At 47.6% G+C, this 21625-nt stretch overlaps 12 protein-coding genes across 12 annotated transcripts; 6 read left to right on the top strand and 6 right to left on the bottom strand.

The window, feature by feature from the left end:
• Positions 1-248: 248 nt before the first annotated feature.
• Positions 249-1979, top strand: VBA1 (Vba1p; the record flags this gene model as incomplete). Its single annotated transcript, XM_002552912.1, has 1 exon — positions 249-1979. One exon carries the CDS (start codon positions 249-251, stop codon positions 1977-1979), a length of 1731 nt encoding a protein of 576 aa, XP_002552958.1.
• PDL32 (putative ADP-ribose 1''-phosphate phosphatase) lies at positions 1882-2664 on the bottom strand (the record flags this gene model as incomplete). Its single annotated transcript, XM_002552913.1, has 1 exon — positions 1882-2664. One exon carries the CDS (start codon positions 2662-2664, stop codon positions 1882-1884), a length of 783 nt encoding a protein of 260 aa, XP_002552959.1.
• Positions 2665-2810: 146 nt separating this feature from the next.
• On the top strand, positions 2811-4076 carry AAT1 (aspartate transaminase AAT1; the record flags this gene model as incomplete). The annotated part of the gene is made up of 1 exon (XM_002552914.1): positions 2811-4076. The coding sequence occupies one exon, from the start codon at positions 2811-2813 to the stop codon at positions 4074-4076; it is 1266 nt and encodes a 421-aa protein (XP_002552960.1).
• Positions 4077-4460: 384 nt separating this feature from the next.
• Positions 4461-6758, bottom strand: KLTH0D05500g (KLTH0D05500p; the record flags this gene model as incomplete). Its single annotated transcript, XM_002552915.1, has 1 exon — positions 4461-6758. The coding sequence occupies one exon, from the start codon at positions 6756-6758 to the stop codon at positions 4461-4463; it is 2298 nt and encodes a 765-aa protein (XP_002552961.1).
• Positions 6759-7154: 396 nt separating this feature from the next.
• Positions 7155-9260, bottom strand: GFA1 (glutamine--fructose-6-phosphate transaminase (isomerizing) GFA1; the record flags this gene model as incomplete). The annotated part of the gene is made up of 1 exon (XM_002552916.1): positions 7155-9260. The coding sequence occupies one exon, from the start codon at positions 9258-9260 to the stop codon at positions 7155-7157; it is 2106 nt and encodes a 701-aa protein (XP_002552962.1).
• Positions 9261-9656: 396 nt separating this feature from the next.
• On the bottom strand, positions 9657-11192 carry APE1 (metalloaminopeptidase APE1; the record flags this gene model as incomplete). Its single annotated transcript, XM_002552917.1, has 1 exon — positions 9657-11192. The coding sequence occupies one exon, from the start codon at positions 11190-11192 to the stop codon at positions 9657-9659; it is 1536 nt and encodes a 511-aa protein (XP_002552963.1).
• A 792-nt stretch (positions 11193-11984) lies between these two features.
• On the top strand, positions 11985-15371 carry HSL1 (protein kinase HSL1; the record flags this gene model as incomplete). The annotated part of the gene is made up of 1 exon (XM_002552918.1): positions 11985-15371. The coding sequence occupies one exon, from the start codon at positions 11985-11987 to the stop codon at positions 15369-15371; it is 3387 nt and encodes a 1128-aa protein (XP_002552964.1).
• A 734-nt stretch (positions 15372-16105) lies between these two features.
• On the bottom strand, positions 16106-17275 carry ADH3 (alcohol dehydrogenase ADH3; the record flags this gene model as incomplete). Its single annotated transcript, XM_002552919.1, has 1 exon — positions 16106-17275. The coding sequence occupies one exon, from the start codon at positions 17273-17275 to the stop codon at positions 16106-16108; it is 1170 nt and encodes a 389-aa protein (XP_002552965.1).
• KLTH0D05610g (KLTH0D05610p) lies at positions 17263-17985 on the top strand (the record flags this gene model as incomplete). The annotated part of the gene is made up of 1 exon (XM_002552920.1): positions 17263-17985. The coding sequence occupies one exon, from the start codon at positions 17263-17265 to the stop codon at positions 17983-17985; it is 723 nt and encodes a 240-aa protein (XP_002552966.1).
• A 259-nt stretch (positions 17986-18244) lies between these two features.
• UTP11 (rRNA-processing protein UTP11) lies at positions 18245-18997 on the bottom strand (the record flags this gene model as incomplete). Its single annotated transcript, XM_002552921.1, has 1 exon — positions 18245-18997. The coding sequence occupies one exon, from the start codon at positions 18995-18997 to the stop codon at positions 18245-18247; it is 753 nt and encodes a 250-aa protein (XP_002552967.1).
• A 198-nt stretch (positions 18998-19195) lies between these two features.
• On the top strand, positions 19196-20053 carry MTC2 (Mtc2p; the record flags this gene model as incomplete). The annotated part of the gene is made up of 1 exon (XM_002552922.1): positions 19196-20053. One exon carries the CDS (start codon positions 19196-19198, stop codon positions 20051-20053), a length of 858 nt encoding a protein of 285 aa, XP_002552968.1.
• Positions 20054-20493: 440 nt separating this feature from the next.
• CWP1 (Cwp1p) lies at positions 20494-21501 on the top strand (the record flags this gene model as incomplete). The annotated part of the gene is made up of 1 exon (XM_002552923.1): positions 20494-21501. One exon carries the CDS (start codon positions 20494-20496, stop codon positions 21499-21501), a length of 1008 nt encoding a protein of 335 aa, XP_002552969.1.
• Positions 21502-21625: the final 124 nt, after the last annotated feature.

Consider the following 21625-nt stretch of genomic DNA (forward strand, 5'->3'; position numbering starts at 1 on the left):
GCCAGTGTTTTGAATATGCCAGAGCTTTTATCGATACGATAGCGGCTATTCCGTTACATTATCAACGTATGTAGCTATTGTTTCCCAATTGGGAAAATCTTTGCCGAGACGGCAGATGCCGATTATATGGGATGGTCCCTATCGCATTGTTCATTTCAGTATAAAAAGACGTCAAAACTACTCAAGGTCCGGGTCGTTAACAGAACCAGAAGATCCTCTTGCTCATCAGCGTTTTAGAAACATTGAAAATGAGTGGGTCACCTCCCGGGGAAGATACCGCCCTGTTGGGCTCCATCAGCGAAGAAAACGAATGTGATGTTGGCTTGGAAAGGGAATATCACGAACACAACTTGGCGCTGCCCAAAATCCCTATCCTAGTTTCGTTGTGGCTAGGGTCCTTCTTGGTGGCACTCGATGGGACAATCGTTGCCAACGTCATGAACAGAATCGCCGAAGAATTCCAAGAGTCCGATAAGAAGCAGTGGATCGCTACGAGTTTCCTTCTCACGAACACGGCCTTCCAGCCGTTGTACGGAAAGCTCTCGGATGTTGCCACGGGACGGAAGCTGGCGACCTTGATAGCCCAGTTCTTCTTTTTCCTGGGGCTTATCATCTCATGCTTTGCGCAGAACGTGACGCAGTTCGCCATAGGCAGAGCAGTCTGCGGCATTGGTGGCGGCGGAGTTAGTGCTATGAGCAGCATAGCAGTGAGTGACATCTGCACAGCAAAGGAGCGCGGTATGTACCAGGGTTACGCCAACATTGTTTTCGGTTCAGGGCAACTTCTGGGTGCACCCCTCGGTGGGCTCTTGATTACCACAATTGGATGGAGAGCGATATTCGCTATTCAGGTTCCAATGGCTCTCTTTTGCATGTTCTTGACAGGCCGCAACGTCAATATCAAACTCGCTCACTTGCCATCACGCAACGAACGCTTTACTCTCAAAAACTTGTCAAGATTAGATTTGCTGGGCTCCTGCACTTTGGTGCTATCTATAAGTGGGCTTTTGTTTTTGTTTTCTACCAGCATGAACAGGACCTGGATATCAGCGTTCACCATTGTTACTTTCGCAATATTCATTTACAATGAGAGATTCTGGGCCAAGGAGCGCATTATTCCTTTTGATTTGTTATGCGGCACGTCAGGTATCACTTCCTTACTGACCGTGTTATCGTCATTTATTATGTTTGGGGATGTCTTTAGGTCGCCAATTTACCTACAAATTGTACAGAATGTATCGCTGGCGAAGAGCGGTATATTTATCTTATTTGGATCCGTCGCTTGTGCAGCTACTTCTGTATTGACGGGATGGATTATTCGACGCACGACTATGGATCTTGTCAAGTGCACATACCTTATAGTACTAGTCATGATCTTCCTGCAGCTCGTCGGTACAGCTTCGAATGCCATTCTGATTGCAAACCTAATTCCTAACAACACGACTTACGCTGACAAAGATGTCGCCATCAAGGTGGCCCTAAGCGCCAAAGGATTTACCTGGAAAGTTGTTTATGTCTTTTCAACAGTCTTGAATTCTTTTGGCTACGGTGGTGTTCTTGTTGCAGTGCTTGTTAGTATTGTGTTTACGGTGCCAAAGTCTCAGCAGGCCACGCTCACGGGTGTCTTTTACTTGTGGCGGTCGATAGGCAATGTGTTGGGAACATCGATCACGCTAGCGCTGTATGATTTGATACTGAAATCCAAACTGCGGGTTTTTATGGAAGCTCACGGACTCTCTAAGTCTTATTCGAAACTCGTGCGTGATTCCGGATATCTTAGAAACCATTTTTCAGGGGAGACTCTTGCCGAGCTACTTGGCGTTTACAATGAGTCTTTCCTTTGGTCTTTCGGGCCTAACATCGTGGTCGGCCTCGTCGCAGTCATACTGGCTTATGTATTGGTTCGGAAGTATCGCCCTCTTGAGCAGCAAGGTGTTCATTTGGCAGCAGGTGAGCGATCGGATGCTTGCAAACATTAAAATGTTTCAGCTTGTCAAGTTCAATCCCAAGTTTGGCGCATTCCTCTTTGTAATCTGCGGGGAAAAACCCCTCATAACGAAAGCCTAAGAAGTGCATTATAAGCACATTTCTGAGCTCCACAGACATGGTTTCGTTTGCAAAAAACAAATTTAGCGCAAAAGCCATAGCTTTGCTGCACACTGCCTTAGGAATTCCAAGGTATCCTGTTCCTAGCCCTGGAACAATCAAAGTCTCGACGTTCTTGGGCGCACGAACGAGTGCACTCCACATGGCATTGAACACTAGTTGGTAACCAGTTTCTACGGGATGCTCCGTGTCAAATACTTTCCGCGTCGGCGCCACTACCGTGGGAATATGCACTATATATCGGATTCCATTGCGGGCCCAATGGTCCAAATCCACAATCGTAGTTTCTCCTACAGGTTTATAGAATTCACCAATCCTTTTTCTAAAGAACTTCTCGAATTGTTTCCCTCCAAAGAATGACTGGATTGCGAGATCAAATCCTCCGCCCAAAAACCCGAAAGAGTTGCCAGGTGAAACGACGGCAGCGTTGGTACCAAGCACTTTCTGAGGTAAATCCTCCAAAGTGCCAATATGGAAGCTAACATGCTTAAAGCCATCCAACGTCTTCTTCCAAGCCGATACCAGTGCTCTGTTTTTATCCAGAAGTATCACTTTCATCTTTTTGATTCCTCTAAGAGTTGCAAGGTATCACAGAAGTTCTTTAACCTAATGAAAAAAAAAATCAGAGGATGATGATGCTAGCTTTAAACAGTGATGAGCACAAGTAATTGATCTAGTACAGTACAAAAAACCTATGCAAAAAGATGCTGAAACGCCAATTGCATAAGGTTCCTGCAGCAATCTATAAAATTCCAAGGGCTCCTCCCGACAAGATCCTCGGTCTAACCGAGGAATTCAATAAAGATAAAAACCCCAATAAAACGAATTTAACAGTGGGGATTTATAAGGACAATTGGGGCCATGTAACCACTTTTCCTAGTGTGGCAAGAGCGCAGATGGTACTGGATCAGAGTTTCGAGATGAATACAGATTTGTCGTATCTACCCATAGAGGGATGCCCGGACTTCCAATCCAACGTTTTGCAGTTCCTGTACAAGGAAAGTTGCCCTGAGGGGGCTGAATTTCTGAGCAAAAACCGTATAAGTTTTGTGCAGACACTATCGGGAACAGGAGCGCTCGCTGTGGCCTCGAAGTTACTTTCACTTTTCATGTCGAAAGCTGTTTGGATTCCAAATCCATCGTGGCCCAACCATGCAAACGTTTTCCAGAATAACGGTTTCAAGAGAATAAACTACTATACCTATTACCGAGATGGTGGTTTAGATGTTGACAGCTGGCTTCAAGACTTAGAGCAAGCGGTCCGTGATGGAGATGGGTCACCACAATGCATTGTGCTACACGCCTGCTGTCACAACCCAACAGGTGTGGACCCCTCCTTAGAACAATGGCGCACCATTCTTGATAAAATCAATGAACTCAATTTAATACCAATAATAGATATGGCATATCAAGGGCTGGATACAGGGGACCTTCACAAAGACGCTTACCTCCTGCGAATGAGCTTGGATGAAGAGAGATATCAGTGGCCCAATGGGCTGTTCCTGTGCCAGTCGTTTGCAAAAAATATGGGATTATATGGTGAGCGAGTTGGCTCTCTTTCAGTAGTTACCCCAGCCGATACAGAGCTGAAGCTCAACATAGACTCCCAGTTAAAAAAGATTGTGCGTGGCATGTACTCTTCCCCACCTGGTTACGGCTCTCGTGTGGCAAACGTTGTTCTTTCAAATCCAGAATTGAAAAAGACTTGGTTTAAAGATGTTCAAAACATGGCCTCCAGACTGCAGTATGTCCGGGCAGAGTTGGGAAAACGGTTAGACTGGCCTTTATTGAACAATACAAGAGCCAATCATGGAATGTTTTTGTATACTGGGTTAGACCCCTCTAAAGTGGATCAGTTGAGAAGAAACCATTCAGTGTACTTAGTTCAGGACGGTCGGCTGTCCCTAAGTGGATTAAATGATTCTAACCTCGATTACGTTTGTGACGCATTGAAGAAAGTTAGCGAATGAGTTCTGCTTTTGAAAGAACTTAATCGGGACACAAGGAGCTGTTATATTTACATGAAAGCACTAAAGGCTTGCTATGTTTTTTACGTATTATATCAAGGCCCTTTTTTATACACAACCTAAATCACACAGCATCTTTTGATAAGTGTTTATTAGCTCATTTTTTTTCAGTAGCTTGCATGTATTTTCACGCCATTTTATTTAAAGAAGACTGACAAGGACATCTTAGCTAGCCCTCTCATTATAGCTTAGGCAAATAACAGCTTTGCTCGTTTTTTGAAATCTAAGAGTTCATGACAGAGCCTAAAGCATGTATCTTCAATACGCGAAATTTTGACCAGGGAATTGTAGAATTAAATAGATTATATTGCTTAATTATACATGGGCTTATTTCTTTCTCCCAAATATCTTTTTGAGCTTTTTACCAAAACTGCTCTTCTTTTTGGTGTCGCCCTCTTCAGCACTTGGAGACAGTTGCTCACTAAAAAACCTCTGGCTCAAGTTATTGTTGCCCTTGGCAGGTGACATGTCACTCTTATTGCTTACACTTCTCAAAGACAATGTACTTATCTTCTTGTTTGGCGTGTTGTGCTTCGAGTTGGGCGCGGTTGAAGATTGCACGAAGTTCGGCTGCGGCGGCGCAAAACCTGAATCCTTTTTATTTCTCAAGGAAAACCCTCCATTCCTGACCCCTGGCTTTGCCGTTGGTTTGGCTGGACTTACAGTTGAGATAGGGGAATATTCATCCTCAGAGTCTGAGTCATGGAACCTAGACTTCCATCCTGAATTAGAAGCGGGCAGCGATGCTTGACTTCTGATTTGTGACGAGGAGTCTCGCCCAGTGGAGATTGAGTTTGCGTCATTGTGGAAGTTTTCTCCTACTACAGGTCCGTAATTAGCCTCTTCAGACACCTCGTCTCTCAAAGACAACTTCTTAAAGCCCATATGAGTCTCATTAGGTCTGATCTTCTCGAAACTTGATCTTTTCTGTGGAGGTTCGGGAGGGAAAAAGGCTCTTTTATCATTGATTGTCTGTTGAGGCCTAGTGCGACTTTTGGGTTTTATCTTCTTGTCTTGTCTGATGGATTCCGGCCGCATAGTTGACCTAGCGGGTGGTCGTATTTCGCTACGCAGGGGGGTTTGCATTGACATATGCTTTGGCTTTGTGACTGCCGGTATATTTTTCTGAACTGCAGTAGCGTTAGTCACCATTGAGGATGGACGCGTTTTTCGCACTGGGGGTTGGCGCCTGCTGTGTTCGTCAGACATTTGGGCATTTAGTCTAGTGTTCTCAGCTGTCGCTAACGAAAGGTAAGCTTCCTCGGCCTTCGAACCAAAGTTTTCCTTATATGGATTGCGCATAGAGTTGTCACTTGCAGTTTTCTTCAACGCAGGCTTCATGGGAGAAGGTACCTTGTTTAAAGGTGCCATCTCACCACCTCCGTTCCCTGTAATTTGACTGCTGGCCTGCTGCTCGAGGCCTCCGGCGTTCGACTCTTGAGCAGAAGTCAAGACTTTTTTGTGGCCCTTGTTTAGGTATTGGTTGGCGGATCGTATGTATTTAGCCATGCTATTACCATTAGTGCCACCACCTTCCTCAGCGCTGGCGCTTTGTGTAGGACTATTCGCTTCATTGCGCGAAGAAGCGTTTGACTCTTCTTTGATAACATCCTCGACAGTCTTCCCAGTATTCTCTTTGCCGCTTTCATTCTCTTTGCCGCGAATTCCCGATCTGGGCGCAGGTTCACTACTCACAGTAGCCTGTTTTAGAGCTTCTTCCTCGGTAGGGTATGGGCTAGCATCATTCAGGTCAGCGTGATTTTGAGTTTCAGAGATATCTTCATTAGGCGGTGAAATTAGCACCGTTGGCGGCTGCTTGGTTTCATTCAAGTCCCCTGAGTCCACCGTTTTTGTAACAATATTCACTTGCTTTTCTCTCAAACGCAAAATTGAAACCTCTGGTGCTGCTTTTTTCGAAGGAGGAGTGAGTTCTATGGGGTTAACGACCTCTTTATTTTGACGATCTAATTGCAGTTGTTCGTCAGTCTCCTCTTTTAGAGACTGCTCAACAAGCGGTTTGTTATTTTTGGGTGGCTCCGACCTACGGATCATGGGTTCTTTTTTTTGCTTTTGCGTGACGGGAGCAGATGACTTCTGTTTCTGAGAAGCGTGCGAATTGAGAGAGGTCTTTCTCCCTAGGGAGTTGTTGCGCACTGAAAGACCGCTGTGAACAGACGCGGATCTTCTGTTCATACTAGAGTTCCTAGAAGGAGGTTTTTGAACCTCTGAGATAGGCACCTCGATCAATTTGAGTCCGCTGGGGCCAGGCACATACCGTTTCACAGTCACAGGCTTTGTTTGGGTTTGAGCCCCGCCAAACGCGTGGAATGTATCCTCGGCGTCATAAAACTCGCTTTCATCTATACTATCCCTTACCCTAGGACCCTTCAATTGCAAGCTAGATGACCGCCGAGAGTCTCGACGCGTCCGCAAGCTGTTGTTCCTGCTACTGATTGACGCAGCTCTAACCATGGAATTGGAGCGAGACAAGCTATTGTAGCGCGGTAGCTTTTCTGCGTTAACTTTCGTGCCCTTCGAGTCCAGGGCCCTCCCTATCGCCGAAGCGGCAGCTAAGGCCTCAGAGTCTATAGCCCTACTCTCCCGCGATCTTCTCGAGTGGAACATAGGCTAATTGAAGATTAAACAGGCCTTCCAGCGGTGATTGACCTTTCTATAATCAAAGGGGATTTGCCAAAAATTCCATGTTCTCGAAACTTTTTTGCTTATGTAGAACCGTAAATCGCTACTGACGATATGCTAAGTAGTTAAACTACTTAATCTTTAAGAGCTATTTATAAAAGTTTTAGTTTTATATCGGCCACCTCGGACTTCAATTGCTTAAACTTATTTCAGCTCTTTGACAGCAGCGGTGAACATACATACCTCTTCCTTAGCTGTAGGTTGAAAGGGCACCGCATTTATTTTTATTCGACATTCGAATCTCTGCGCAACTGCAACCATTAGACGCTGCGTAGCATTTTTTTATAGTATCCTTTATTATTTGATCTTGCCGAAACAGTTTTACTCGACAGTAACAGACTTAGCAAGGTTTCTTGGGAAGTCCACGTCAATGTTCTTGTTGACGGCCAGCCAGTAGGAAGTCAGCTGCAGAGGAATAATGTTGAGAAGGCCTTGCAGGCAGTCAACCGTCAAGGGGACCTCCAGCGTAGCCAAGTTGCTATTAGCGGCTTTCGCAGCCCAAACTTCATCGTTCTCGTTACAGATAATGATAGGACGGCCCTTTCTTGCAGTAACTTGCTCGATGGAGGAGACAACCTTAGGGAACAAAGAATCTCTAGTACCGAAAGCAATAATAGGAAGATTTTCGTCAACCAACGCCAGCACACCGTGTTTCAGCTCGCCAGCAAGGACACCTTCTGAGTGCATGTACGAGATTTCTTTGATTTTAAGGGCACCTTCCAAAGCCGAGGCAAACTGGTAACCTCTGCCTAAAAGCAGCAAGGATTTTTGGTCTTTTAGCTCTTTTTCACAAAGCTCCTTGATACGGGGCTCCATTAGTAGCACCTTTCTGATTTGCTCTGGAATTTTCTTCAATCCTTGTATGATTTCTCTTCGTCTGTCCAGTTTAGAAACTCTGTCATCGGAAAGAGAAAGAGCAAACATAACCAAGGCAATGTATTGAGAAGTGTAAGCTTTAGTGGATGCGACACCGATTTCAGGGCCTGCGTTGATGTGGACACCACAATGAGTAACCCTAGAAATTGAGGAACCGACATTGTTAACAATGCCTACAGTCAGAGCACCTCTTTCCAGACAGTATTTCAAAGCTAGCATAGTGTCAGCCGTTTCACCACTTTGCGACACGAACACTGCGATATCGTCCCTGAAGACTGGCGTTTTCCTGTCCAGGAAGTCGGACGCCAATTCGACGCTAACTGGAATTTCAGACAGCTCTTCAAAGATTGCTCTAGTAGCCAAACAAGAATGATAAGAGGTACCACAAGCTATCATAATAAGCCTGCGGGCTCTTCTGATCACCGGCAGCCAGGAGTTCAGTCCACCTAACATCACGCTATTGTTTTCAAAGTCAATTCTACCTCTCATAGTGTTGAAGGTTGAATCGGGTTGTTCAAAAATCTCCTTCTGCATGAAATGCTTGTAGGAGCCCTTCATGATCTGGGCCAGCTCCATTTCCAAGGTCTGTATAGATCTGGTTGCAGAAGCACCAATCTCCCTTCTAGATCTGTGGATGTGCAACTCACCATCGTAGATGTGCGCAATGTCATCATCCTCCAAGAAGAGGACCTTCTTGGTGTGTTTAACCACGGACGCAGCGTCAGAGGAGACAAAGAACTCAACTGGGTTTGGAGCACCGTCTTCTGACAAGAATGCTCTAGACTGAGAGCGTCTGAGAGCAGACTCGTTGGATGCGATAGGCAAAAAGTTTCTAGCCTCGCCGCGGGTGCTATTAAGTGGGATCTCTGGTTGTGCCTCGTCGGTGTCTGGGAATTCGACATCAACGAAATCGACCTTGAGCTTTCTTTCAGACTTGACACCAATTAACAAAGGGGAGCCTTTTCTTGTGGCAATCACTTCGTTTGGATAGTGTACAGATCTGCACAGCAGACCGTATGAACCATCTAGCTCCAACAACACCTGCATAGTCAACTCGTGGAAGTCGGGCTCGTTGCCATGCTTCAGGTTCGTGTCGTAGAGATGCTTGAACAGCTTTGCAATACACTCAGTGTCTGTGTCGGATTCAAACTTGTAACCCTTGTTGATCAGTAGCTGTTTCAGCTCGCGGAAGTTGGTGATGATACCATTGTGCACAATCACAAAGTCGCTGGCCGTGTCGGAGCGCTGTGGATGGCAGTTGGACCACTTTGGCTCACCGTGAGTGGCCCATCTTGTGTGCGCAATACCGCAGTGTGACACAAAAGTCACATCCCTGTTGGGCTTCTCAGCCTCGATCTCCTTTTCCAAAGCCGCCACTTTACCGATTTGCTTGTAGATCAATGTGGAGTCAGGTTCGTCGCCATCAATAGCGATACCGGTCGAATCGTAACCTCTGTACTCTAATCTCTGCAGACCCTCCACAAGCGTATCAATCACGTCCCCCCTGGATTTCTCCACCAAGTAGTTGCAGTAACCAAAAATACCACACATTTTAACTCTCTATAACTTTTCAGTCACTCACTGAATGCCTTGAATTGTCTTGATCCTATGTCTCAAACCCTGTCACAGATATAATTTTATATTTCGCTTTAAATCTTCAATTCTTTTCGCTACAAATTTTTATGTATACGTTTCGCTTCTAAAAATGTTAGATTTCGGAGATGACAACAAAGGCTAGGGCCCAATTTTCGGTGACCTATGCCGAAGTGATTTTTGTACCGTTTTTGTTTCGCGTCAACTTTAATTGTTTCGAAGGCGAAATAAGCGTCAAGTTGAGGAATGCGGCCCCAAAGCGAGACGGTTGAAAATGCCACAAGAGAAACAAGTCAAGAAACTTGAATCCGGAGCTCCGGACGCGTTGTATCAAGTTTCAACAACGCGTGGTACCTACAGATCACCAAATTTGTCGTAAACTGATCTCCAGTTGGCAAAGAAGCCCTTGAAGAACTTTATGGCTAGTCCGATATCCTTGGAGCCTGTAGCAGCACGGATACTGTGCATTGACAGTTGCGCTATGCCGAGATCAATAGTACGGGCACCGGTTTGGGATGAGATGAATGGACCAATTGTACCGCCAGAGCGTGAGTTGTTCTTGATGTGAAAGTATTGTAGCTTATCGCCATTGAGACGAGCGAGCTCCTCGGCGACGGCCAGGCCTACGACGTCGGTAGACATGTGTAGATTTGAATCCAGTGACAAAGTGACACCGACGTTGGGCTTTGGCCGGTGATGCTCCAGATAGACGGATGAAAAGTTTGGGTTGAACATATGGTTGACGTCTGCCGAGATGATGAGAGAATTGGCAAAAGTCGTACGGAGCAACTCAGGCGAATCGCCGTGTAGGTTTGCTACCACGCGCTGAACGACACTTTCTAGAAGTCCGCCACGCGCACCTTGTCTCGAGAGAGAGCCAACTTCTTCGTCGTCAAACAATGCAACGATGCTGAAGGCGTCCCTAGGCACAGGCCCGTCATTAGCAAAATCAATCAATGAGTTGACAGCCGAGAAACTGCACAGGCGGTCGTCGAGACGAGGCGCGAACAAAAAGTCATTCTTCAACCCGCCCAAAGTGCCTTTCTGCACGTCGAACAGATCGAGGTCGACCTGCACCAGTTGGCTCACTTTCACCTTCGCAAGGGACGCGATGTACCTAAGCAAGCCTATTGGGTGCTTACCGAAGAGTGGACTCCTCTTCTCGTCTTCGGAGTCGCCCTCCTCGTCATCATCGCCAGTCCCAGAGTATCCTATCACAGGCACAGCCTGGTCTTCCTTGTCAAATGGTCCATTTGCGGGCTCACCGAAGTGCACAGCCAACGAGGGGATCTTCGCAATAGGGTGTGGCGCGGAGTTAATCAGCCTCGATTCAATCTTGCCTGAGTCGGGGTCGCGCACAAGCACGCGGCCACCAATTCCCAGATCCCTGTCGAACCAGTACGTGTTCAAGGTCCCTCCGTATGGAGCGACGCCTAGCAACTGAAACCCTTCGACGTCTTTCTTGGTAGAGACAGGCTTCAGCTTCGCGCACAGTGCATCGATGTGCGAGCCAATGGCACCGACACCTGTTTCGTATTTCCAATCGCTGCCCAAAATGAAAGCAACAAGATTAGTGCCATTCCGGATGGTGTAATACTTACCGCTTTTCACCTCGGACCAAGTGGACTTCTCACTCACGTAGCTAAATCCAGCCTCGTCCAGCTTGCGCGAAAAATACTCTACCACATGGTATATGGTTGGGCTCTCATATGTGAAGTTGATGTAGCTTTTTGAGCTTTCCTCGAAGTAGTCTTTTCCACGGTATTTTTGGCTACTGTTATGAGCTACAGCAGCTGGCTGGCTTGCTTCGCCTGTGGTGGGCTTTTGGAGCGCTAGAAGCTCAAGGGTTTTCTTAATTTGGGCCAAAGCCTCCTGGGTTGCGTCTGACATTTGTGTATTTTGTTCTTACTCAGTGTTCACTCCCCTATTATCAGGTATTATTATCTGGCTGGCTTATATACGCTTTTTTTCGTTTCTGGGACCCGCTCGAGGAAGTGGCAAAAATGACACGCTCGGTACCCTTAAGATCACTGGGTATGCGGGCGACTGTTTTGCTGGTAATCTAATGCAAATATTTCGGTCAAATTAGGAGCAGGGGGGAGATATCAAGGAGCTTTACTAAAGCTATACGCGACTTCACGGTAATATGATAAGCCGCAATATGCGGTCATCTGACTCAACGCGTTAATTCAATATGCTCACTAGAACTAGCATACGAGAGTCGGTAAAACATCGAAGTCTCCTTGACATCGACAATCATAGTAGGATTCGGAGCAAGCGTCCGTGTATAGGATGGCCCTGTAGGTGATAAAAGCATGTTTACTGAAGTTCACACTCTCGCTCAAGCCAAACTTGAAAGGTTAGCGCTTAGCCTCATGGAGCCGCGAATTCATTTGGAGGGATAGAAGCACTGCCCGGGGCTCTGCGAGTCGCGATTTACGTGTGTCCTTCTTTAACCATATCTTCAATCCGCACGTGAATAAGTGAGCACCTCCTGTCACGTGACCAGGAATTCTGCTTTTGGACTAGACCGCGGATGGTGTTTTTTCGCGTTTATGTGTTGATATGCCTTCGCACGGAAGTAGTCTGCTTGGTGTAGTGTTTTGATATGTTTACATGGAAGATCTCTGAGAATTTGGCGTCCACCTTTCTATACCCAACACTGTCAAGCTAAGCAAGGCGATGTCGATGGCTCAGCAAGCAGCTATGGCGGCTACCGGTGGTTCGGATCATATAGATCGTGTGGTTCACTCCGTAACTGACGCCACTAAGCGACTGTCGCAGATTTCGACCAGCACAACCAACACTGCTACGCAGTCCTCGAAGCGCAGATCTCGGGATACAATAGGGCCCTGGAAGCTGGGCAAGACGCTCGGCAAAGGGTCTTCCGGGCGCGTGCGGCTGGCAAAAAACATGGAGACAGGTAAACTTGCTGCGGTCAAAATTGTTCCAAAGACCAAGTCTTCGCGACCCAATGCTCTGCCCTATGGGATAGAGCGCGAAATCATCATCATGAAGTTGATCTCGCATCCCAATGTCATGGGCCTTTATGAAGTATGGGAAAACAAACTTGAGCTATTTCTGGTGTTGGAATACGTTGATGGCGGTGAGCTCTTCGACTACCTCGTGTCGCGCGGCCGACTTTCGGAAAAAGAGGCGATCCATTATTTTCGGCAAATTATTGAAGGAACCGCGTACTGCCACAGCTTCAACATCTGCCACCGAGACTTGAAGCCAGAAAATCTTCTGCTAGACAAGAAAAACAAACGCATCAAAATTGCTGACTTCGGTATGGCAGCACTCCAGACATCTAACAAGCTCCTAGAAACATCTTGTGGGTCTCCACACTATGCTTCCCCTGAAATTGTCATGGGCAAAACCTACAACGGGGGCCCCAGTGACGTTTGGTCGTGTGGTATCATTCTGTTTGCCCTGCTGACCGGTCATTTACCCTTCAACGACGACAATATTAAAAGGCTGTTGCTGAAAGTTCAGGCAGGCAAATATCAAATGCCTCAAGCGATATCATTAGAGGCTCAGGATCTGATTTCAAGAATACTGGTTGTCGATCCAAATAAGAGGATTACCATAAACGACATCCTTTCGCATCCTCTAATCACCAAGTATGATTACAAGCGCAGCAAATCCAACTCTGATCTTCACATTTTGAGTCATACTTCCCCTCAAATTTGTACGATAAGAAGCGAAAGAGATGTGGACCCCACTATACTCCAGAATCTTCAAATCCTATGGCATGGAGCCCCTAAAGACTATATTATGAAAAGGCTTCTGGAGCCAGAGCTTACAGAGGAAAAAACTTTCTATTCTCTATTGTTGGCGTATCAGCAGAGACAATTGAAGGCAGGTCCAAAATCTCCACCTGTTAATGCTCCAAAGATCTTACAAAAGTCTCAATTTAGCGTGCCTTCTATCAAGTCACAATCATCGCCTCACAAAGAGCATGTTGCGTCTTCTTCAAGGGTTTTCAAGTCAAACTCGAAAAAGCGTATTTCCGCATCGGCCTCGAAAAGGTCTCTTCACAATTCCTCATCAAAAAAATCCCTTCACAAGTCTTCTTCAAAGAAGTCCTTGGGATCACTCAAAAACTCAGCTTCTAAAAAATCCCTTAGAAATTCCCCAATAAAACCACAACACCCGCTTCCTTCCAAGAGATCTTTATACTCATTGAACTCGATCTCTAAGCGATCGGTTAATTTGAAAGACTACGTAAGCGACGATTCAAAACCACCGTTGCCACAGCAGTCTGAATTCGAGTTGCTCTGTGAAGAGATTCTCTTTGGCGCGGAGCTTGGGGGCATAACAGAGGAAGTAGGAGAAACGTCAACAGAGGCAGCAAGAACAACAAATCCAGTTTTCAAAACAGGATTGGGGAAGACGGCAAAAGCTCCAGAATCTCCAAAATCCACGGAAACTAGTAATGAAACGGAACTTTCGGGAGATAGAGATGGATTGCAATCGCGTTTGGAGGGGACATCAGCAGAAGTCGAAGAAAGCGTGGCAATAGCGAAGAAAGCGGCTTCCAAAGCGCCTCGATCTCATCAAGCTGGTCTAGGAGATAATGCGCAGAAGAAAAATACTGAAACTCCCAGGAAACACCCTCAAACTGACGGAATTTCACAAATAAAATCTGAAAGAGCCGCTTTGCAAGTCAGCAAGCTTAAATCGACTCCCTCAAGTCGCAACTTAAGGGTAGCTTCGGCTCCCTCAGGCAAGGATGATACGCCAGTGTCCTTGGATCCTCGCAGAAATGTTTCTCAGCCGAACTCCATTGAGCTCTTGCTCAACAAGTACAACCTCAGAGCACATCTCAAGTCGAAGTCAAACCTGAAAAAGTTAAGAAATAGTGGGGATTGGGGACGCACCGCATTTGAGACCTCTTTTGCTTCAAGTGGTAATGGAATCTCACTCAATGCTGATGATTTAAAAGACTTCGAGAGTCTTTCTGGAACAGATTTGACAAATGTTCTTGCTCATTCAAGTTCCATTAAGGGCGATGACAGTACTGATGCTGCAAAAATGCAGCATGCGCAAAGACAAGAAGAGTCGAAACAAGTTGTTTCTCTGCCATCTGCTAATTTGAACAGTTCCGCAACGTTCAAAAACTTAAGCCAATACATTTTGGATAGTAACAGCTCGACTACTCGCGCCTCATCTGTCGTGCGCCGGCCAGCTGGAGGTTCTCTTAAAAGCTGCACTCAAAATGTTTCGCGTAAGCCATCTACTAATCTTCCAAAAAATACCCTTACTGTACAAAGATCTCGCAAAGTTAGCCAAGTTAGCGCCTATGACACTCGTTCGGAGATGCCGTCTGATATGTCGTTCGCGCTTGATATTCCGACACAAACTTTCACTGCGCAGGCCGTTCAAGTTTCTAATGGTAGCTCTCAAGATCAGTTTGAACAAGCGAAAAAGCCCGTACTGCTCCAAGAGGAACAAGGAGAGGATGACATCAATATCTTCGAAGACGCACCTTGTGATAATGTGTCAATTGCAACCAGCTCTTCAGGCTTAGACTCTCAGCCACATGTGCACAGAAAAGCGACATCTATTGATACGTTGAACACAACAAGCGTTCTCACTCCATCAGCAGATGTTCGAGTCTCCCTCTATGCCAATAATATGACATCTTCTGCTAAGCTTCCAAGGGAAACAACTGAGGAAATCATATCAAAGTTCAAGCTATCACCTGAGAAAGTGCCAGTGCCTCCTCAGAAGAGGTTTTCCTATCAAAAGGCTAGAGGCTCTATCTCACAAAGCGTTATTTCTATGTTCAAGGACCTAGATGACGACTTTGAGGATCATGCTTCGGAACCTGCTGCTGAGGGCCACTTCGATAGTGCTACCGGAATGCAACAGGACCCGTCAAGTAATGTGGAGGAACAAATCCCGGGGGAGGGACCAGTTGCACAGAAGCGTGTCACAATGTTATTTGATGATGAATCCAGTACAGTTTTCAAGTCATCGCCAATCAAAACCTCCGTTCTCAAGCCTAGAGAATCCGTAGCTGCTCAACCACGGCCATCTTCTACTACAATTCCATTTACTTAAAGTAAATTAGACACTGTGGTAGAGAATGACCAACCAGCACCACCTCAGAAAATTCAAAAGCCGTTGAGACCTGCTCCGCCACCTCCCACTAAGAAGACTTGGTTTGCGAAGTTCATTCAGTCGCTCAAACCAAATGTTGGTAATAAAGAAGTGCTTGCTGTTGATCACAACACAAGGCTGGAATTTGAAAACGTTCACATTTTAATGCTGAAAGAGTTTAAGGAGCATTCGATTGACTACGAATTAAAGCGTCTCGACAAGCGCGGGTCACGCAGCCATGCGGATTACAATTGTAAATTTGTCCAAGGCCAATTTCGTTTTAAGATACGTATCGAGGGGACGGGAAATAGCACAATGGTTCACATCAAGAAAAAGGGTAAACAGGACAAGGCTGCCTTCGAAAGATTCAACGATAATGTTTCAAGTGTCCTAAAGGCCGAAGAGTCGAAGAAATAAGATCAAAAAATAGTATTTTATACCTTTTATATAAACTCTGGAAATGTATTATATGCCGTAAGACACAGACCACCATAATGACTCGAAGATGCAATATAGAAGTATTCTTCTTTCGAAAAAGGTTAAACGTTGTTGTCAAGCAGTAGTCAATCTCATGTCTCGCAAGGTCCATGCACTTTATAATCCAAACGCTCAACTTTTCAGGAATCGTTACATCATACTATTACACCCCCATCCTTATATAATTGCTTCTAAATCGTTAGCTCACCCAAAGATGATCATTTTTCGGTATCAACCACGTACCTGCCGAGAATCTTGCCAGCCTCCATCAGCTTGTAGGCTTCAGGTAGTTCCGAAAGACCAATGATCTTGATGGGAGCTTTCACAAGACCTCTCGCAAAGAAATCGATAGCCTCTCTAGTGTCCGCACGGTTACCCACGTAGGATCCCTTGATAGAAATGGACTTGACCACATGCGAAAACACTTCGGACTTCACGTATGCGTTAGCTGGTAAACCAACCAAAACGACAGAGCCCGTAGGTCTGACGTATTCAGTTGACATGGAGATAGCAGCCTCGGAAACGGAAACATTGATAACAGCGTGGGGGCCACCTTGGGTGGCTTCTTGGATCGCGCCCACCATGTCCTTAGTGGTTCTGAAGTCGATGAAGGTTTCACCGCCCAAGTCGTGGAAGAGCTTCTTTTTGTCCTCACCACCGTCGATACCAAGGACACGCAAGCCCATTGCCTTGGCGTACTGGACGGCCAGAGACCCCAATCCACCAGCTGCGCCGGAGATGGCAACCCATTGGCCGGGTCTGACATCCGCAGTCTTCAAGGCCTTGTAGACGGTAACACCGGCGCACAAAATAGGGGCGATCTGTGCGAGGTCAGTGCCCTTGGGGATTTGAGCCGCCTGCACAGCGTCCGCAGTGGCGTACTGCTGGAAGGAACCGTCGTGCGTGTAACCAGAAAGATCTGCGTGCTCGCAGTTGGGCTCATTGCCCTGCTCGCACAATTCGCAACTCATACACGAGCCATTGAGCCATTTGATACCGGCGTAATCGCCGATTTCAAAGTTTGTGACGTTTTCGCCCTTGGCAACGACTACACCGGCACCCTCGTGGCCACCGACCAGGGGAAGCTTGACGGCAAGAGGCCAGTCTCCCTTCCAGGCGTGCAAGTCTGTGTGGCACACCCCAGAGTACTTGACGTTTATTAGAATCTCGTTAGGCTTAGGTTTGGGCACAGGCAAGTCCTTGTAGTGCAACTCGCCGCCGTGCTCGTAGAAGATAACACCCTTCTGCATTGAAGGGATGTTCGATGCGAACCGCAGCGCGCCGACAAACCCGATGCGCTGGCTTCCCAGACCCGCGTAGCCGCCGAGCCTCTGGCGCACTCCCTGCATCAGCGTGCTACTGGTGTGCCTGTATAATGTTCTCTGCATATTATGCCTTTGTGCGTCTTTCCGCTTCTTTACCACTTTTCTTTTTTCACAGCCTCCAAGGTACTTTGGCGTTGCGTACAAAGTATAATTCTTCGTTCTATGGCAGTTTCAAACTGTGCGCTGTGGCAATGCCGTCTTCTCTCGTTTCGGTGTCGTGTTTGTCATCATTTCGCCTTCGAGGTTTCCTGGTCTATGGCCATTTATACTTTGAGTTTCCAGCACCCACCAACTCAACGCGGTGCCGGTCATGGAAAAGCTCTCCCCTCGTTTACCTCATCCCACTAGGACTCGAAGTCACGCATGCCCGCGCCCTGTTGGCAAAAAACGGGAATTCCCGTGATTTTGCGATGCTAAAGGCGGGGATAAGAGCCCAGGAGCCCGAATTCGTCCGAGAAAAAAACGTACGATTCGTAAATAGTTATTTTTACGTGCCAGGTGCGATAGTAATTGTTATTTATGTAAGCACTGCAAGCCTAGAAGGTGCGCTACGAAAGTGCTGGCGGCGTGCCAGCGGCGAATATGTTTCGACCGCGCGGCGCTTGAGACAACTCGTATCGCTGGCGTACAAGTGCAGGGACGTCGCAGGTAAGCGCGAAAGTTCGCTTCTTACGAGTGGGGCCATGACACTGGTTTTTAAGTCCGGGAAGACCAGACCTCTCACCCTGCCCAAGGCGTGCGGCGCGGCCGCGTCGTGGCGCACTCGGCGCTAGCGACAAGGTTCGCAGGGACTTTAGAAAGCCGGGCGCACTTAGTAGGCTGGGGCTCTTCGAGCGCTCTTCGTCACTTGTAGGTACGTCTCTCTCTCCTTCGAGCACTCTTCGACACTTGTAGCTGTGTCTATCTCTCCGTCGAACAAACAACGACCTCTGAAAGGTGCCGCGAGCTGCGTGCTCCAGATTCTGTACAAGGGTGTGCCTGCGTGCTTTAGTGGCGGGCGCAGCTTGGCGCAATGCATCTTGATGTAGCGCCTTAACGCTTGCGCTGCTTCTTCCACTTGAACGCCGTGTTTCCGTGCGCATCGCGAATCTTCTTCTTGGAACCTTTTTTCATGCCTTCGCGTTCCATTTCCATGCGCTGAAGCACGCCCGAAAGCTGGCGCTCGCGGTCCTGGTGCTGCTGCAGTTGCCGCAGTTTCTTGAGCCGCTTGCGCTCTAGGGTCTCAGGATCCAACCCCGCCTGTTTGGCACCTGCTTGCAGGCCTTGATCTGCCAGCTGTTCCTTTGTAAGCCTGTTCTCGCGGCGATGCAGCATGTCAGGCGTCGTGTTGAAGTGCTTGTGTGCGTCGAATGCGTGCATGGACTCGGCGTCGTCCACGAACACGGTGTGCGATCCGTTTGACTTAAACATGGTATTTTGGCTCTGCCTTTCTAGCGCCTGACGCTCATTCTGGCGCAGCGTCCGCACGTAGTTGGCGTCCTGCGTCTTGAGCAGCTTTACTTGGTCGGTGGAAAGGCTGGCGTCTTCGTCTGCCGCGCGTCTTGACTTTTGAAGAAGGCCTTTCGAGTCGAGAGTCCTGGAGTGCATCGCATGGTAGTACTCGTCTGGGTTGCGTTGCTGTGCCTTTTCACGCAGCACCTTCAACGTCGCCTGCTTGCGGTGAAAGTCTTGTGCCCTTTTCACATAATCCTTATGCTTCTCCAGAAATCCAAATCTGGACCGGGAAGCAACCTGCGAACGCTCCCGGTGCTGCTTCTTTTGCACGTTATGCACTAGTTTAGCCATGGTTATGTGCCCGTGTCGATTTGCGATGAGCCTGCGATGAGCTAGTATTGAATGTCTAATACGCTTAAAATTTTCAGTTCTGGAGTAGTACCATGTATCATTTTATACGCGCTCATCGAGGTTCAACACCATCAAAGCCTATCGAAGGCTTAGAACTGAAACGCCCACGTCCCTTGAAACTCAAAAACACATGCTTTGATGAGTGGCCAGGAACCCAGTCTACCGCCAATGGGACCGACACTTCCAGCGGCTTTAGCGTTCCGTAAAAACCTGGTATGCTACTGCGAAGATCCTACGGTCGTCGTGGAATTCTTACAAGCTCTACACCTCCCCTACGCCTTGTGGGAAAATTACGATGACATAGACGCAAGACCAAAGCCAGAGGCCGAGCAGGTGCTAGTGCTTCCGAACGTGGACAGGTTGTTGACGCTACAGCAAGACAAGCTTGCCAAGTTCCTGCAGGTTATGAGGTCTCGGGACACACCGTTCTTTGCTGCGGTCGCGACTGTGTCGCCAGGCTTTGTCCCGTACGCTCATTTTACTCCGTACCTCAAGCGTCAGTTTTGGTTCGCTTGCGCGGAACCAATGACGGGCGGCGCTACAGACTTTAACGAGGAAACGCTGCCGCAGCTGCGCAACTCACTGCGCAAGGTCCACGTGCACCACTCTATTCGCCGCTACGTTCTCGATATCATTATGCACCTACGAGTGCACCGTTTTTCCAGTCAGGCTTCAGGAGGTGGTTGCTCTACCCACTCTTTGCGTGATATTCTGGAACTTTGTCAAACGCTTGCGCTGGCCGAAGAACGCGCCTTCGTAGTACCTGACATTGTCAAGACTGCTTCCTACTGGTACTTCCCGTTCCACCTGGAGCTCATTCAGAATCCCAGCCACGAAATCTCGCTGCAGTATGGCTCAGATCCTGACCTAGTCGCACAGCTAGTGAATGCAATGCAGCAGTTTTCGCTACAAAGGGCTTCCGAGATCCATTACCCGCTCTATTTTCAATATATGGTGCTACGTGATGTTCTCAACCTTGTTGTACCAGCTATCTGAGCCGTACAGAAGGCAAGCTGCGTGACTCGTGCGCCGTCCGAACCCTTTAAAGAACATTTTCAGTTGATGCCACAGCATTTCGGCATCGAAATACTCAGCGCGAAGTCACTTCGGGCTTTTCTTTCCCCATTTAGCATTATTACACCTCGACGCAAAGCGGACTAGTCATTTTTCAAAAAGCTTGGTATACGTCATAATTTGAAACTCAGGGACCAGTCGTGGAAAGTTCTAAAAAAAGATTACGCGTAGGTGAGAAACAATGAATGACCAGCTTCAAAGCGAAAGAAATGGTATATATACGCGTACATTGAGTCCCCAGGTTCGAAAACGGTCTTCTTGGCAAGTACATCGGCTTTATCAAATTCTAGTGTCTCACAAAGAATCAACGAAGCCAAATAAGAAAGTTTCAAGACCAAATTCAAATCTAATCACCAGTCAACATGAAGTTCACCAGTGCATTTACCGCTGCATTATTGGCATGTGCAAGACTAGCTTTAGCTGACTCTGAGACCTTCGGCCTTCTAGTCATCAGATCGGGTTCGAGCTTGCAGTATGCTTCCGCGTATGCTCAAGATTCCAAGCTGTACCTAGGCAGCAGCTCTGACTCGCTTTCTGCTGTTGTCACCGACGATGGAAAGCTGAAGCTCTCCGATGATAAGTATGCTGTCGTGAGCTCTGACGGCTCCGTCGTGGAGGGATCTGAGTCTGAAGGCTCCAGTGAGTTCTCCATTTCTGAGGGACATTTGTTGTATGGTGGTAAGGACGGTTTTGTGGCAGTTCCCTCTGGTTCCGCCTACTTGCTATACACTAACAACTCGGACTCATCTAGCATTGGAGTTGCCATTAGAGCGACTTCCACATCTGGGTCCACCGTCCCAGACTTCAGCCCTTCTGGCGAGGACTCTAGTTCAGCGGGCTCATCCAGCACCGCTGCCTCGTCCGGCACATCCACCGCTTCCCAGACTACTTTGTCTCCATCCTCTGGCGCTGATGCTGCTGTCTCCCAGATCGGCGACGGCCAGATCCAGGCAACCACTGCCACTTCTTCCAAGGCCGCTAGCTCTGCTGCGGCTGTTTCCCAGATCGGTGACGGGCAGATTCAGGCCACTACAGCCACCTCTTCCAAGCTCACCAGCTCTGCTGCGGCTGTTTCCCAGATCGGTGACGGACAGATTCAGGCTACTACAGCCACCTCTTCCAAGCCCACTAGTTCTGCCGCGGCTGTCTCTCAAATCGGTGACGGCCAGATCCAGGCTGCCACCTCAGTTGCCAGTCCCTCAAGCTCGTCTTCAAAAACTACCGTCTCAGCTGTTTCCCAAATAAGCGACGGCCAGATCCAAGCTACATCCTCTTCCGCTAGCGTTCAGGTTCAGTCTGAAAACGGTGGAGCCCAAGCTGTTGTGGGGCTAGGCGCTGGTTTTGCTGCCGCTGCTGCCTTGTTGTTGTAAACACATCAAGCAGGCCATTTCCATATTGTCGGTGGGCTCGCTGGTGAGTCTGGCCTAGCTTGTCTGACAAGCTCATTTCAAACATACAATCTAAATAATAATCACATCATCATTCCTTATTAGT

The sequence above is a fragment of the Lachancea thermotolerans genome (assembly GCF_000142805.1).
Source record: "Lachancea thermotolerans CBS 6340 chromosome D complete sequence".
NCBI lineage: Eukaryota > Fungi > Ascomycota > Saccharomycetes > Saccharomycetales > Saccharomycetaceae > Lachancea > Lachancea thermotolerans.